Here is a 17,436-nt window from a genome sequence, read left to right as displayed (position 1 = left end):
CGTCGCTATCTGAGATTCGACTGACTATGGTGGTGTCATCAGCAAACTTGTAAATGGTATTAGTCTGGTATTTGGTGATGTAGCCATGGGTATACAGTGAGTACAGGAGGGGGCTGAGTATGCACCTCTGGCTGGCTCCAGTGTTGAGTGTTTGTGAGGATGAAATATTGTCCCCAATCTTCACTGATTGGCCTGTGGGTCAGGAAACTGAGGATCCAGTTGCAGTGAGTGGGGCTTAGTCTGAGATCACTAAGTTTAGTAATCAGCCTCAAGAGGATAATGGTGTTGAAGGCTGAACTGTAGTCAATGAGTAGAATTTTTACATAGCTGTTCTTGGTGTCAAGATGCTCTAGGGAGGAGTGAAGGGCAAGTGATATGGCATTTAACGTGGATCTGTTGGTCTGATAGGCAAATTGGAGTGGGTCAAGAGTAGTGGGGAGGAGTTGATTAATGCCATGACCAACCTTTCAAAGCACTTCATGACCACCGAGGTTAGGGCCACTTGGCGGTAGTCATTGAGACATGCTGCATGAGTCTTCTTAGGTAGAGGGTTTGATGTTGGCCGTCTTGGAACAGGTAGGGACAGTGGCCTGCAGCAGGGAGAGGTTGAAGATGTCCGAGAAGACCTCTGCCAGTTGATCTGCGCATGCTCTGAGTACACGGCTTGGTACTTCTTCTGGTCCCATCGTTTTCCTTGGATTCACACAAAGGAAAACTGACATAACCTCTGATGCAGTGACTGTTGGGATAGGTTCATCAGGACTTGTCGGAATAGGTGTTACCTCTCTGCCGAAATTCTGCTCAAAGCGAACTTAGAAAGCATTGAGACGATCTGGGAGGAATATGTCATTGTCTGCTACCTTGCACTGTCTCTTATTAGAACCTGTGATGTCATTCAGTCCTTGCCATATTCGCCGGGTGTCTGTCTGAGTCTCTAGTTTGGATCGGTATTGGTCCTTGGCTATTGTAATGGCTCTGCAAATGTCATACTTGGTTTCCTTATACTTGAGTGAGTCTCCTGATCTGAAGGCCTCATGCCTGGTTTTTAGTAGGTTCTGTATGTCCTGATTCATCCAGGGTTTCCTGTCGGGAAACACCCGGATTGACTTCCTCGGTATGCAGGCCTCCACACACTTGCTGATAAAGTCTGTGATAGTGGTGGCATGCTCATCCAAGGTACCGGCGGACTGTTTAAACATAGCCCTATCAGTCCATTCCAGACAGCACCGGAGTTGATCCTCTGCCTTCTCCGACCAGCACTGGATCTATATTCACGAGGGGTTCTCCTGCTTGAGCTTGTGCCTGTAAGCAGGGAGAAGAAGCACGGCATTGTGGTCGGAGTTCCCGAAATGAGGGTGGGGGTGGAGCAGTAGGCATCTTTCACAGTGGTGTAGCAGTGGTGCGCAGCAATCCTGCAGTTCATGCTGGAAGCTGAGCTGTGATTTGAGTTTGTCCAACTTGGTTCTCCAGAGATTGTACATTTGCTAGGGGTAAGTTAGGAAGGGATGTGGGGGAAGGGGGTGTGGGGTGGGCAGGGGGGTGGGATCTTGAAACCACGTCGTCTCAGTCTTACTAGCAGGCCAGCATGCTTACCCCACTTCCTCGCAGGTTTCCCATATCTGAGTGGTCCAGTAGTCTGGTGGAGTGGATTCTGACTGCTTCCAGTTAAGTGATCCTTCCTAGGGCCCTATGGAGCAGGTAGGTTGCAATTTGGTCTACTTAGGACCCAGTGTAGCAGGTAATTTACTGTGTTTTTTTTAACTGGAGGGAGTGTGCTTAGGACCCAGTAGAGAAGGTAAGTTTCTGATTGTGTTCCAATTTGTCCAGTTAGTTCCTGGTTTCAGTTGTTGCCGATTTGTTGCTTCAGGTCTAGCCACGTTTTTTGCAGAGGTGTTTTATATCTTCTGTCCAATGGAAGAGGATGGAAGAGAGTACAACTGGGGTGGGAGGGGACTTTGATTATGTTGGTTACTTTCCCAAGGCAGAAATGGATAGTGTCACAAAGCTAGACCCTTTTTTACTAAAAGCTGTTCCTTGGTTCAACGGGACTCTATACTTGATTTTTTTTTTCAGAGGAGCAATAAACAGGCCGGGCTCCAATCAGTCTGGTTTGATACAAAGATGAAAAGGATTTTGAGAGGTCTTTTGTTTATATGTAAACAGATGAAACTTCAGGCCCAAGTGGTCATGCTTTAGAAGTAACCTGTATAAAGAGAGGGGAGTGGTCAGCTCTCTCGCTCGCTGAGCAGTTTTAGTTCAGTCTTAAACTGGGAAGTTCAACAGGGAGCTCTGTGGAAACTTTCTTTCTTTTCTGCCCTTCAACCTCAACCTGTAAGCATGTGTTCTATTTGTGCTGTTTTGTTAATGGGAGTGTTGGGACTGTTGTGTATATTCAGAACAGCATAATTAAGTCCAGTAGGATAGATTGAGTTCTGCAGGGGTTCTTTATTCTGTTCTTTATGTGTGATTTTGTGAATAATTTTTTGTCCGTTTTAAAATCTAGTAGTCAACCTAGCTAAGTTAATCCAAGTAATGTTCACTGTACACTTACCGAAACAAATTGCCAAGTTATGGTCTGGGGCTACCTGCTTAAGAATGCTTTGAGTGGTCTTGCCTAGTCCACAACAATAGAGAGCTGGTTTGCATGATGGAGTGAGCTGTGTTCACAACTTTTTGTGGTTTCTTTCAGTCTTAGAAACAGCAGTTGCCATTCCAAGCTGTGATGCATCCAGATAGGATGCTTTTTATGGTGCATCTATAAAAATTTGGAAGAGTCATTATGGACTTGCCAAATTTCCTTAGACTCTTGAGGAAGTAGACGTATTGCTGTGCTTTCCTGACCAGAGAGTCAACATGGGTGGACCAGGACAGATGGTTGGTGATCATTACTCCCAGGGACTTAACGCTGTTGATGATCTCCATCTCAGCACCATTGACACAGATAGGGTCATGCCCTCCACAGAATTTACTGACATCAATGACCAGCTCCTTCATTTTACTGATTTTGATGGAGAGATTATTGTCTTAACACCAGTCTATTAAGCACTCTATCTCCTTCTTGTACTCTGTCTTGTTATTGTTTGAGATCCAACCTATAACAGTGCAATAGTTATGCCAATATTTCTGAAGTCAGGGGATCAATTACAAGCTGAAGAAACCAGTTTATGGCTAAAACCTTCACCTGAGTCAGGCAGCTCTTATAGATTTCCTACAAAGAAGAAGACATTTTGTTCTCACATTTCCTAAGAGGAAAGCTGATAGTTAGCATGTTTGTGTGGGTGAGATTTGCCTTCTGTTTGTGCTGTCTGTAATGTGAAGGTGGTAGTGTCACCATTCTAACTATATAACGAGAATGTTCCCTCTGTGTAGAGATCTTTTTGCCCAATTGTTGGAAACAACAATAACAACTTGTAATTATATAGCATTGCTAACATAGTAAAATATTGGGAGCCGGGGCTCAAGGATGCCTGAATGTTCGAGTTGGGGACAGGGCCACTGTATTCAAATTGGGAAAGGCAAGACTCCGTGTGCTTGGATTTGGGAGTGAAGATTCCATGCTCGAGCAGTGGGGAGGGCCACCTTGGTCAGTTTGAGGAGTGAGGTCACTGTACTCACGTCAGGAGTGGGAGCCTGCTGATCTTGAGTTGGGAGCAGGGTCCTCTGTTTGAGTGTGGATGAGGGCCACTGGGCTTGAGTTGGGGGCAGGGTCCTGGGCTTGAGTGTGTATGGGGTCCTGTGGGCTTGAGTTGGTGGTGAGTGGTGGTTGGGGGGGAAGGGGGGTTTAGGTGCACTGCTGTCCTTGGGTCTGGAGAGACAGGTGCCTGGGTGACATACACCTTGTGATTTCTATCCCTGTCTGTGCTCAGAACTATTGCAAAACAAAATAATTAACATTTAAGAATCAAATGGAGAGCCAGGAAGCTTAGGATAGACATAAGTGTTCAGAAGTTTTCTGCAGTAGCATTTTTCCAGGACAGCTGGCACAGTCAATATGAATTGCTAAAGATCTTCCCAGTGCATAAGGGCAGAAATGTTTTCTGGTTACTAGGTACCGGCAACACCATGATCATTTCACAAAAATCACAGCCAGGCTCTCACGACAAAACGTAGGAAATAGCTGTTCAGACTGTGGGTGAGAGAAGTGTCAAACTACTTCACACAACAGTGAATGTATGGCAGCATAGGTCAATACTAACTCGATACATAGGTTAAAGCCTGGGACAGAATGATTGAATCAGAGGTGATAGGAGAACGTTCATGCCTGTGCTGTCTCTTTGAACGGCCTGTTCAGTTTGTGCCACTTCCCAGCATTCTCCCAATAAACCTGCCAATTCATTTGAGATATTTATATTACTGTGAGACCTGAAACAAAGCTCAGCAGATGGAGCTGAGATATAGATGAGTCATTGGTCTAACTGAATAGTGGAAAAGACTTGAGGTGCTGGTTGGCTTACTCATATGTTCCCATGTTCTTAAAGCAGCAGGAAGAACCTGAATGCTTTTTGTTGCTAGTGGAGGTCATAGACGTTCTCCAAAATACCTGGGACAATAGATTTATGATCTCTACAATGATTAGATTCCCTATCATATGGGAACAGGCCCTTCAGCCCAACAAGTCCACAGCGACCCTCTGAAGAGTAACCCACCTAGACCCATTCCTCTACTCTGTATTTACCCCTGACTAATGCACCTAACACTATGGGCAATTTAGCATGACCAATTCACCTAACCTCCACATCTTTGGACTGTGGGAGGAAACCCACACAGACATGGGGAGAATGTGCAAACTCCACACAGACAATTGCCCGAGGCTGGAATTGAACCTGAGTCCCTGGCGCTGTGAGGCAGCAGTGCTGAGTACTGAGCTACCATACTACAATGTAGCACCCATGCATGTGCTACTACAGAACTCATGAAGGAACCTCAAAAAACACATTTCAAATTTATGATCTCCACAACCAGAAGGATAATAGCAGCATGAAAATAGGATCGCCATGACATGTGTTCCCTTCATCGGCACACATGATTCTGACTTGAAAATATATTGATATTCGTTCACCATCACTGGGTAAATGGCATGGATCTCCTTTCCTAACTGTGGGAGTACTTCATTAGATGGATTGCAGAGGTTCAGGAAGGTGGTTTACACACACCTCACCAATAGTAATTAATGCCAGGCAACAAATTTCAGTGGCGATCACAACCTATGAACAAATACAAAAGAATATAAACTTTGGAAAACCATCAGTCCTGTCATTTTGTGCAAGTCACTGTTGGGAAACCAGAGGATGTCAGATATATACGTTTCACAACTTTCATTTCTGACAAGACTTACTTGTCACTGTTCTGCCTGCCTCACCCATCGTGACAAAGGTAGGCAAGATTTGTTCTAGTGAGACCATGAGACCACAACAAGTAGGAACAGGAGGATGCCAATCGGTTGCTTGAGCTTACTCCATCATTCAATAGGACCACAGCTGATCTGACATTCCTTATGTCCACTTTCCTGCCTTTTCCCCATAACCTTTGATTCCCTGATTGATCAAAGAGCTACCTGTTTCAGCCTTAAATATACACAAGGACACTGCCCCCACAACTCTCTATGGTAAGGACTTCCAAAGACTCACAACCTTTCAAGAAAAGAAATTCTTCCTAATTCTATGCCCTTTATGTCCCATGAAGAGAAACATTGTCTGAGCATTTACCCTGTGAAACACTTTAAGAATCCGACAAGTTTCAATGAGGTCACCTCTCATTTTTCTAAATTCCAATGAATAACATCCCAACCTGTCTGAACCTTTGTTCAGAAACAAACACTCCATACTAAGGGTCATCCAAGTGAACTTTCTCTGAACTGCCTCTAATGAAGTAATATCTTTCCATAGATAAGGGGAGCAAAGCTGCTCACATTACTCCAGATGTGGTCTCACCAGCACCTTGTACAGTTGCAATCAGACGTTCGACTTTTGCACTCCAATTCCTTTGAAAATAGGGGCCAACATCTTATTTGCCTTCCCAATTACCTGCCACAGTTGTGCCTTCATGCTATCTAAAAATATGACTTTACAATTTCACTGTGGAATTCATAGGAAATAGGTGCAGGATAAGGCCATTCAGCACTTTGAGCCTACTCTGTATTCGTAATGATCATGGCTGATCATCTAACTGAGTAGGATTTTCTCTGTGCAAAAATGCCTGAAGGTATTTTAAGTAAAAGGATTATTTTGTGCAGTGGGTTTAGATTTGCAATGTGGCAAAAGGAGCCAACATCACCATTCGTTCGCTGCTCTGTGGGTTTACTTTTACTCACTATTGGCTAAGGTAGAAATCTTCTTCTGTCCCCCTCCATTAGAGACTCGGGTAGAATATTCAGCATTAGTCATGAAGGGAAAAATTTGAGTGCATATTTTGGATTCCATTGTCTCTTATGTTTGAGACACATGAACTAAAAATATAAAAGAAGTGAAAGTACCCTAGCCTCTTTAATCTTTGAAAGTTGCCACCCAGGTAAATAGTGCGGTGAAGAAGGCATATGGCGTACTGGCTTTTATTGGTAGAGGAATTGAGTTCCGGAGTACTGAGGTCATGTTGCAGTTGTATAAGACTCTGGTGCGGCCACATCTGGAGTATTGTGTGCAGTTTTGGTCGCCATACTATAGGAAGGATGTGGAGGCACTGGAACGGGTGCAGAGGAGGTTTACCAGGATGTTGCCTGGTATGGTAGAAAGATCGTATGAGGAAAGGCTGAGGCACTTGGGGTTGTTTTCATTGGAGAAAAGAAGGTTTAGGGGTGACTTGATAGAGGTGTATAAGATGATTAGGGGTTTAGATAGGGTCGACAGTGAGAATCTTTTTCCACGTATGGAGTCAGCTATTACAAGGGGGCATAGCTTTAAATTAAGGGGGGGTAGGTATAGGACAGATGTTAGGGGTAGGTTCTTTACTCAGCGAGTCGTGAGTTCATGGAATGCCCTGCCAGTAGCAGTGGTGGACTCTCCCTCATTATGGGCATTTAAGCGGGCATTGGATAGGCATATGGAGGATAGTGGGCTAGTGTAGGTTAGGTGGGCTTGGATCGGCGCAACATCGAGGGCCGAAGGGCCTGTACTGCGCTGTATTCTTCTATATTCTATGTTCTATGTTCTTTACAAATTGATGGATGTCCACTGAAAATTAGAACCTGTTGTGTGAGCATCTCTCCCACTCTATAGATTGGGCTGAATTTTATGGAGGTGTTGAGGGTCTAGCTGGTGAATCAACATTGCTTCTTCTGTTGGAGGAGTGCCAATATTAAGTGTCATTTCAGCTATCAGATAGCCACCACTGATCCTTTCCTAGGATCAAAGAGCTCCTTGGCCACAGCACCTTGCCCATGGAGAGCTGTTGGCCAATCAGAGGCACACAGCTGTTCTAAACAACAGCAACACCAGAGAGAGCACAGCTGCTGCCAGAACGATGCTTCCCAGAGCATCGACTCCCAGTGAGCATCCCCTCCCCTGCCACCCATCTTCCCTCCACTTGATGTTGCAACTCTCAGTCAGGCACATAACAAGCTCTTAATTCCAGATTTTTTAGAATTCAAATTGCACCACCTGCTGTGGCAAGATTGGATCCTAGGTCCCTTGAACATTACCTAGGTCTCTAGATTAACAATCCAGGGATAATACCCTAGGATCACTGGGGCGATCACTCTCCTATCCATTCCTATCGATCAGACAACATGACCTGACAAGTCCTTTCTTTCAAACATATTGCCATGTTCACAAATTCAGTTCCCCCAGCTTGTCCAGTTAGTATCTGGACAAATCAGAACATGGCCCCAAGGATGGTATGAAAGTATCTTCAGTCGATAAATTATGTATAATTATCTATAATTCTACTTTCCCTATAAAGAAGGGAACTCATAAAATATTGTTACCAACTTAAGGCACTCACTGGTTCTATTTCCATAAAACCATTTCCATTGGCAGGGGTTCAGTATTTTATGGTCAGATTTAAGACTATTTCTGCTCCTGTCTCTACTGTTTGTATGGCAATTGACAAAAGAACCAAATACAGCCTGAGGAATTATACAGTGAGTTGCCGTGATCTTGAATCAATTGCAGATTCAATAACTTTCAAATTGAATGCATATGAGTAAGCTTCATGCAAGCAGTTAGGAGAGAGCACATCCAGGGTGAGATACAAGTGGCTATGTGTTTCTGGAAATTGAACTGATACTTATTTCATTCTCTTTTTTAAAATTCAATAGTCAAGTAATGGGTAGGTACTCAAATTGGCAGGATGTGACCAGTGGTAACCCGCAATGAAACCTGAAAGAACTGCGAGTGCTATAAATCAGAGACAAAGTAGAAATTGCTGGAAAAGCTCAGCAGGTCTGGTAGCATCTGTGGAGAGAAATCAGAGTTAACGTTTCGAGTCTTTTGACCCTTTCTCAGACATGAAATAACTGAGAAAGGGTCACCTGATCCAAAACGTTAACTCTGATTTCTATTTTCTTAACGCACAAGATCTGGCTTAGGGCCTCAATTGTTCTTGTTATTTATTAATGACTTTACTAATGGCATTGAAAGTCACATATCCAAATTTGCGGATGACAAAAGTTAGGTGGCATTGTAGACAGGATAGATGTTAGCATACAATTACAAAGGAATATTGATAGACAAAGTGGATGGGCAAAACTGTGGCAGTTCAATGTAAGCAAGTGTGAGGTTATCCATTTTCAACTGAATTAAGGTAGGTCAGGGTATTTTCTGGTATGATTATATGAAGTTAAATACGATGGATGTCCAAAGAGGCTCAGGGTTCAGGTGCATAGATCTTTAAAGTGTCACAAACATGCATAGAAAATGATCATCTCTTTCATGAAAGCTAATGGAATGCTGGTCTTTATATCTGGAAGATTGGAGTACAAGGATGCAGAAGATGCAGAACAAAATGATTGAAGGTGAATAGAAGAAAGGTTTTACAGATTTAAAAGAAAACAAAGACCAGTAAGAAATTCATAAAAGCTAGTTCAAAATTAAGTAAACGAAATACAGAGGAACCTCGATTATCTGAACAAGACGGACAGGCAGTATTTCATTTGGATAATTGATTATTTGGATAATCAATTTGACCTTAAAGAAGGGAAGCCATACTGATCTAACACTGTGCTCAACTGTAGAGTTTGTTTAAATCTATAATTTTGATGAGTCTACTATTTAAACAAACTAATTTTTGCATTCTGCAAATTGCAGGTTAAACTAAGAAGGTCTAAACCCTTATCATCACGTAAATATATGAACTCCCAGCATTAAACAAGATCCCAAACAGCTTCTACAATCACAAGAGCATTTTTCAGTTTCTGCTGAACTCAGTGTCACAACAGAAAGACAGAAGCACTGCCTCGCTCATGCATTTACTTTCTCTACCATATTTTTCATTAACTGCCTGGTAAAGTGACGGGAATAATAGACAATAGACAATAGGTGCAGGAGTAGGCCATTCTGCCCTTCAAGCCTGCACCACCATTCAATATGATCATGGCTGATCATCCTTAATCAGTATCCTGTTCCTGCCTTATCTCCATAACCCTTGATTCCACTATCCTTGAGAGCTCTATCCAACTCTTTCTTAAATGAATCCAGAGACTGGGCCTCCACTGCCCTCTGGGGAAGAGCATTCCACACAGCCACCACTCTCTGGGTGAAGAAGTTTCTCCTCATCTCTGTCCTAAATGGTCTACCCCATATTTTTAAGCTGTGTCCTCTGGTTCGGCACTCACCCATCAGCGGAAACATGTTTCCTGCCTCCAGAGTGTCCAATCCTTTAATAATCTTATATGTCTCAATCAGATCCCCTCTCCATCTTCTAAACTCAAGGGTATACAAGCCCAGTCGCTCCAGTCTTTCAGCGTAAGGTAGTCCCGCCATTCCAGGAATTGTCCTCGTGAACTTCCGCTGCACTCCCTCAATAGCCAGAATGTCTTTCCTCAAATTTGGAGATCAGAACTGCACACAATACTCCAGGTGTGGTCTCACCAGGGCCCTGTACAGATGCAGAAAAACCTCTTTGCTTCTATACTCAATCCCTCTTGTTATGAAGGCCAGCATGCTATTAGCCTTCTTCACTACCTGCTGTACCTGCATGCTTACCTTCATTGACTGGTGTACAAGAACACTCAGATCTCTTTGTACTGCCCCTTTACCTAAATTGATTCCATTTAGATAGTAATCTGCCTTCCTGTTCTTGCCACCAAAGTGGATAACCATACATTTATCCACATTAAACTGCATCTGCCATGCATCTGACCACTCACCTAACCTGTCCAGGTCACCCTGTAATCTCCTAACATCCTCCTCACATTTCACCCTGCCACCCAGCTTAGTATCATCAGCAAATTTGCTAATGTTGTTACTAACACCATCTTCTATATCATTAATAGAAATTGTAAAAAGCTGCGGTCCCAGCACTGATCCCTGCTGTACCCCACTGGTCACTGCCTGCCATTCCAAAATGGAGCCGTTTATCACTACTCTTTGTTTCCTATCAGCCAACCAACTTTCAATCCAAGTTAGTACTTTGCCCCCAATACCATGCGCCCTAATTTTGCTCACTAACCTCCTATGTGGGACTTTATCAAAAGCTTTCTGAAAGTCCAGGTACATTACATCTACTGGATCTCCCTCGTCCATCTTCAGAGTTACATCCTCAAAAAATTCCAGAAGATTAGTCAAGCATGATTTCCCCTTCATAAATCCATGCTGACTCTGACCTATCCTGTTACTACTATCCAGATGTGTCATAATTTCATCCTTTATAATAGACTCCAGCATCTTTCCCACCAATGAGGTCAGACTAACTGGTCTATAATTTCCTGCTTTCTCTCTCCCACCTTTCTTAAAAAACTGGAACAACATTAGCCACCCTCCAATCCGCAGGAATTGATCCTGAATCTATCGAACTCTGGAAAATAATCACCAACACATCCAAGATGTCTCGAGCCACCCCCTTCAGTACCCTGGGATGTAGACCATCAGGCCCCGGGGACTTATCAACCTTCAGACCTCTCCAACACCAATTCCTGGCAAATATAAATTCCCTTCAGTTCAGGTCCTTCAGCCACTGTTACCTCAGGGAGATTGCTTCTGTCTTCCCCAGTGAACACAGATCTGAAATACCAATTCAATTCTTCTGCCATTTCTTTGTTCCCTGTATTATATTCCCCTGTTTCTGTCTTCAAGTGCCCAATTTTAGTCTTAACCATTTTTTTCCCTTTCACATACCTAAAAAAGCTTTTACTATTCTCCTTTATATTTTTGGCCAGTTTGCCTTTGTACCTCATTTTTTCTCTGCGTATTTCCTTCTTAGTAATCCTCTGTTGTTCTTTAAAAGCTTCCCAGTCCTCCGTTTTCCCACTTATCTTTGCTATGTTATACTTTTTCTCTTTTAACTTTATATGTTTCTTAACTTCCCTCATCAGCCACGGCCACTCATGCCTCCTCCTAGGATCTTTCTTCCTTTTTGGAATGAACTAATCCTGCATCTTCTGCATTATACCCAGAAATATCTGCCATTGTTCCTCCGCTGTCATCCCTGCTAAGGTATTGCATCACTGAACTTTGGCCAGCTCCTTCCTCTAACCTATCTTTTACCTTCCCTTCAATAGTACTAGTCTGATAAAACTCCCAATTAAGATTTACAGAAAAATTTAAATTTTAAAGCCAGCCAGCGGTCGAATCTTCTCTTTACCTGCATCAGTAGATTTGCTCTCCAGGTCAGTGTTGAGGATTTTCTCTATGCAAACTCCTTCTCTAGACATGTACCTCTCAGAGAGTTCTGGCTAGCAGTCTGCATATGTTGGTCTGGTTCTCCTCCCAACTGTTCAACTGTCCCTGGTTTTATACCCCAAAGCATCAGATTGTATCATTGGCTTTTAAGATTGTCAATATACTCAATACAAACTTGATTGGAGTTTGGTGTTTTTCAGGGTATAATTTAAACTGATTGGGCTAATACTAATCTGTTTTGTCATTTCCGAACAACTAGCTACCCCAGTAGCTGGAGCACATATTACATTGTGTCTAATTGAGAACACTTGGTGCTTTCACTGCTAGCTTTTACTGTCTTAAAGATATAGTACATGCACATCTTCTTAACAGAGGGATCCAGGAGGTGGTGCTGAAGGAGCCTCAGCTATTACCCTTGTCGCAACAGGCTCGAGATTCTTGCTCCTTGTGTGAACTCGAACAGGGTCTTTGGGAGGGTGAGCAAACTGATCATAGCACGCTACGTTGATGCCTGCTTTGTTCCACAGATCCAGACGACACACGTTTTCTGTGCATCAGCAGTAGCTTTATTATCAGACAGCCAGCGAGAGATTCAAAATGTCCCCAAAGTAGCCATGTGTCTACTTGTGGTAACACTTGTTCACGTATCTCTGCTGATACACAGAGACAGTATAGTTTATGGGAACAAAATAAAAGGTTTATCAGTCATATGGGTGATTGTCATCACATAGTTTAAAGTAGTTAATTATGAATTTACAAAGCCCGATGAATGTCGATGTCCTGTGATAACGTGTGAATGGATACATCACTAGAGTCTGGGACACAGGAGGGCTAAGCTGTGCTTGGGCTAGGGTCACTGAGCTTGGTTAGGGAGTATGGGCAGAGACAATATGTTCAGGTCAAGGACATGTCCCTGTGTTCAGGACGGAAGCCAGGACCCAGTCCAGGAGCAGCAGCCTGTCCCATAATTTCTGTTGCGGGCCTTGTTCCAGAGGTGGGGTCATTTGAATAATTTTACCAGGCTGTGAAGAAGCTTTAGAATATGGTGATGATGCATGTCAAAGGACTGTCATATTAAAAATAAATGGTCACAGATATATTAAACCACATAATCAATCATCCTGTGCTGAACGGAATCAATTGTTTGGTTCTTTTACCAATTCACCTGTAATTTAACAACAACAGATTCTAGAGCCAGAGCATTGCGATGATATATTTGACCAGAGGTCAATTGAGCCTCGGTCAGTCGCTCTTTCCTCTCTGAGCCAGGGGTTTGTTATTCCTCTGCAAAATTTATGCACCTCGATCTCAGTCCATTATTGCAAAGTCAGAAGAGCTGCTTTGGATGAGACTCTGAAGTTCGGTCTTATATTGCTATTCGTGGGGATTTGACTTGTGTAAAATTGCTGCCAATCTTACAACTGCATATTCTTTGATGAATATTTCATTGGTTTTATTGAGTTTTGGGATGTCGAGCTGTATTAGCACTAACTCAATACCATTCTACTGTCCCTCCCATTTATAATATATATATTATACTAAAACTTGCAGTAACACACGTATGAGAAGTAGTGGGAATACATGAAAAAAACTAAATTGCATTAAACCTGAGAGTCAGGAATCTAGACCCAAGTCAAGAACAATGACCAATCCCTTTTCATAGTGAATTGAATTGAATTGAATTGAATTAGCTTTAGTGTCACTGTAGTCAGATGAGTACAGTGAAAAGTTTACAAGTTGCAACTTACGGTGCCACCTTAGGTACAAGGTACCTAGGTACCGATACTTCAGTACAAGTTCTTTAGCAAAAATTAGAAAAATTATCAAATAGAAAGTCCAACATTACAGATCATAGGAATAAATTAGAAAGTAGAGAAATAAAAGGTGCAGAAACAGTCCTTCCAACCCAGTCCCCATTGGTACCTAGTCTCCAGTCTGCACTGGGCCTGAACTCCAGACCACGCCAGACTTCACCTCAAGGGTCTCAATGCTGGGAGACCATTCTGAAATCATCTTGAGGCCAGAAGTCCATGTAGGAGCCACGTTGGGCCAAGAGACCGCAATGGGCTGCTGAAAGGCTGTCATGCTGGGCCAAGAGACCACCATGCCAGGCCAAGAGACTGTCATGTTGCACCAAGAGACTGCCACGTTGGGCCAAGAGGACACCACACTGGGCCAAGAAGACACCATGTTGGACCAAGCAACCACCATGCAAGACCAGCAGGTCACCATGCCGGGCTGAAATGAGGAACGTGCATGCTGAACGATGGAAGGAAAGCTTAAAAGATGATTCCAAATGCTTAATTGATGGCATTGGTTTAGAGGAGCACAGAAATGATTCCAGAGTAGCCTTCCAGCCTCGAGAGCCTCATGGTGATGCCTGGCATGATCTGGGGTCAAGGCCTGGCACAGTCTGGAAGCTGGAAGCGGGGACTGAATTTAAAGAACTGTTGTTTTGAACTTATTATTTCTCTATTTTCTAGTTTATTCCTATGATCTGTAATGCTTGACTTTCTATTTCTTTATTTTTCATTTTTTTTCCAAATAACTTGGACTGAAGAATCTGTACCTAGGTACCTTGGACCCTTGAAAAGAAAAGAAATCAGAAGATCGAGTGATTTCATGAAGCAATTTCACAGACTGGTATCTAAGAATTTAACTACACTGTTCCACTACTTCATTTCTTGGAGTTAATGCTCAGAAGCCTTCCCTTTAAAATTGTAATTGGTGCAAAATCTGCTCCAGCGTCAATGGGACAACAGCACTGCATTTGGAGAACTGGAAACCAACTTGGGAGGTGGTTTTTTGAGTTCATTCAAAACTAACATTGCAGCAAATGAAAAACCTAAGCATAAGTATGAATGCAACCAGGTGGAATAACAGTCTTGTGTTGTTCAATGTTACAATGCTTTGCAATATTTGATCTAAAATTGTCAAGCACAGGTGGCGGCACAGTGGCTCAGTGGTTAGCACTGCTGCCTCACAATGCCAGGGACCCAGGTTTGATTCCACCCTCGGGTAACTGCCTATATGGAGTTTGCACATTCTCCCTGTGTCCATGTGGGTTTTCTCTGGGTGCTCTAGTTTAATTTGATAATCCAAAAATGTGCAGTTCAGTGGATTGGCCATTGTTAATTGCCCGTAGAGTCCAGGGATGTACAGGCTGGGTGAGTTAGCCATGGGAGATGTTGGTTTACAGGGATAGGATGGGGAGTGGTGGGTCTGGGTGGACTGCTCTTCAGAGGATCAGTACAGAATTGATGAGCCTCTTTGCCCATTGTAGGGATTCTACGATTCTACCTGCTGACCTTTGGAAAGCTAATTTCATAAATAATTGCAGAAGAATATTTCCTGAAGTAATGCAGTTAGCAAAAGCAAAGTACTGCAGGTGCTATAGATCTGAGACAAAAAACATGTGCACCTGTTAATGGCAACAACCATGAGACTAAGGTTTTACGATGTGGAAAAGCCCAATATATGGTGGCTATATCAGTCCAGCATGAGGCAAGAGGCCAATGGCCTACTCCCTTCCCAAAAATTCTGCTGGCCTAGTGTTTCCTATGTCATTACACTTTCGGTTATCTGAAACAAATGGGTTTAATGTAAGACTTTTGCGTTTGCTCGGGATAACTTATTTGGGCCAAATTACATATTTCCTTGTTGCAACTGTTCTAATAATGAAGACCCTGAGAACTGCCATTCAAAGTAGTTCCCATCCACCATCCCACAGAGTTCCCATGAGGCTATCACTCCAAAATATGAGACACAAGTATCATTACAATGTAGCAATAACTTTTTGGCTCAAATTGACTTGATATATGGGAATGCCAACCTGTTGGACACTTCCTCTAGTCCTGGCTGGATTCAACCATGGATCTTTTGAGTTTACTGTTATGAAAGAGATTTAACTCAATAACAGCACCTTATTTTTATAACTTGCCCACAAGTCCTCCTGGACCAACTAGCTAAAATCTCATGTAGTAGGAAAACGTATATCAAATCCATGAGCACTTTTACATCATTCACTAGTTAACTTCTCATTGTCTTATAAGAAAGGCAAAATCAGGAGTTTCCCACTGACTTCCGTGGGGCAGGTGAAGTTCAAATTGTCCCCTGACAGTCCAAAATCTTCAAAATTGTAATTCATAACTTTTTGCTCTGTAAGGATGTTTACAGAACAGAAGTGGGTAAAATGTAAACCTACCATGATCTAATTGCTGAGTGGCAACCTTCCTGTTCTTTCTGGGAACAACCATTTGGGATTGTTTTATTCAGTATTCCTTAGATTTACAAACATCTCAGCCCATCTCAAATAATTGGGTCCAGTCTATTTTTATATTCTATCATTTTTATCTTCCCAGAAGATAAAGGCTGTCAAGATTTTATCTAATTCTCAGCATGTGTTGTTTAAAAAGACAATTTCCTGATTTCCTCAGATATTTACATTTGGTTGGCGAGAGGACATTCGGCCTGGAGAACCACTTCATACCAGGAAATTCTGCTTTGATGCGATTTCCCACAGCAGCTTTGTCACACTGTATGACTGCCATGGTATGAAAGGGAATCAGTATTGGCGCTATCGAAAGGTAAGGCACACCCATTGTATAGTGAAGGGCTTGTATGACTGTAGAATATATCCTGTCACTGAAACAATAACTTGCCTTTATATAGTTAAAGATCACACAACACCAGGTTCTAGTCCAACAGGTTTAATTGGAAACACGATCTTTCGGAGTGGTGTGTGTGTGTATAGTGCAATGGTGGTCACCTGTAGTATGACATGAACCCAAGGTCCCGTTTGAGGCCCTCCCAGTGGGTATGGAACTTAGCTATCAGCCTCTGCTCGGCCACTTTTCGCTGCTGCCTGTCCTGAAGTCTGCCTTGGAGGATGGTCACCCGAAGGTCCGAGGTCGAATGTACTTAGCGGTCCAGGACATTCGACCTTGGATCTTTGGGTGACCATCCTCCAAGGCGGACTTCAGGACAGGCAGCAGCGAAAAGTGGCTGAGCAGAGGCTGATAGCTAAGTTCCATACTCATAGGGAGGGCCTCAAACAGGACCTTGGGTTCATGTCATACTACAGGTGACCACCATTGCACTTTACACACACACACGGACACACATATACACAGACACGCACACAGATATATACACACCCTTACAGACACAAACACTCCCACACTCACACATGCATCATCTCAGAGACTTAGACCACTCTACACACACACATATATATACTCTTTCTCACAGACACTCACAACCCCCCACCCCAGACACACACATACACACACTCCCACATTCACACATGCACCTCCTCACAGACTTAAGACACTCTCCACTCACATACACACACATATACACTCTCTCAAACACTCACAACCCCCTAACCCAGACAGACACACGCATACACAAAGACCCACATGCACTCATATGCATATACGTTTGTGGGGTGAATTTGTACTTGCAGAGTTACATTGTACTTTGCTCAAAAACTGCATGAATTCATGGAAAACTCTGTTATCTCACTTTTTAGATTAGAATTAATTTAAACATCATGGCACAGACAAAGAACACAGGGGGCTAACACCCTCAACATACTGTCTAGCTAACAGCAATTGTTACAGTTATCCTGAGAATGCAACTTTTTAAAAAAAGTTTTGAGATT

The 17,436-nt window shown here is 42.9% G+C and overlaps 1 protein-coding gene across 3 annotated transcripts in view; it reads left to right on the top strand.

The window, feature by feature from the left end:
• galntl6 (polypeptide N-acetylgalactosaminyltransferase like 6) overlaps nt 1–17,436 on the top strand; it is a 1,318,324-nt gene that overhangs the window by 1,274,685 nt on the left and 26,203 nt on the right. For all 3 annotated transcript variants that reach the window (XM_087993690.1, XM_087993684.1, XM_087993693.1), the window contains exon 12: nt 16,208–16,357. In XM_087993690.1, coding sequence (XP_087849816.1) covers nt 16,208–16,357 — 150 coding nt within the window. The remainder of the gene's footprint in view (nt 1–16,207; nt 16,358–17,436) is intronic.

The sequence above is a fragment of the Chiloscyllium plagiosum genome, unplaced genomic scaffold (genome assembly GCF_037043375.1).
Source record: "Chiloscyllium plagiosum isolate Xiang-an unplaced genomic scaffold, Cpla_swu_hap1 HiC_scaffold_2, whole genome shotgun sequence".
Classification (NCBI taxonomy): domain Eukaryota; kingdom Metazoa; phylum Chordata; class Chondrichthyes; order Orectolobiformes; family Hemiscylliidae; genus Chiloscyllium; species Chiloscyllium plagiosum.
The sequence above is the reverse complement of the archived record's forward strand: the minus strand, read 5'-3'. Positions and strand labels throughout refer to the sequence as shown.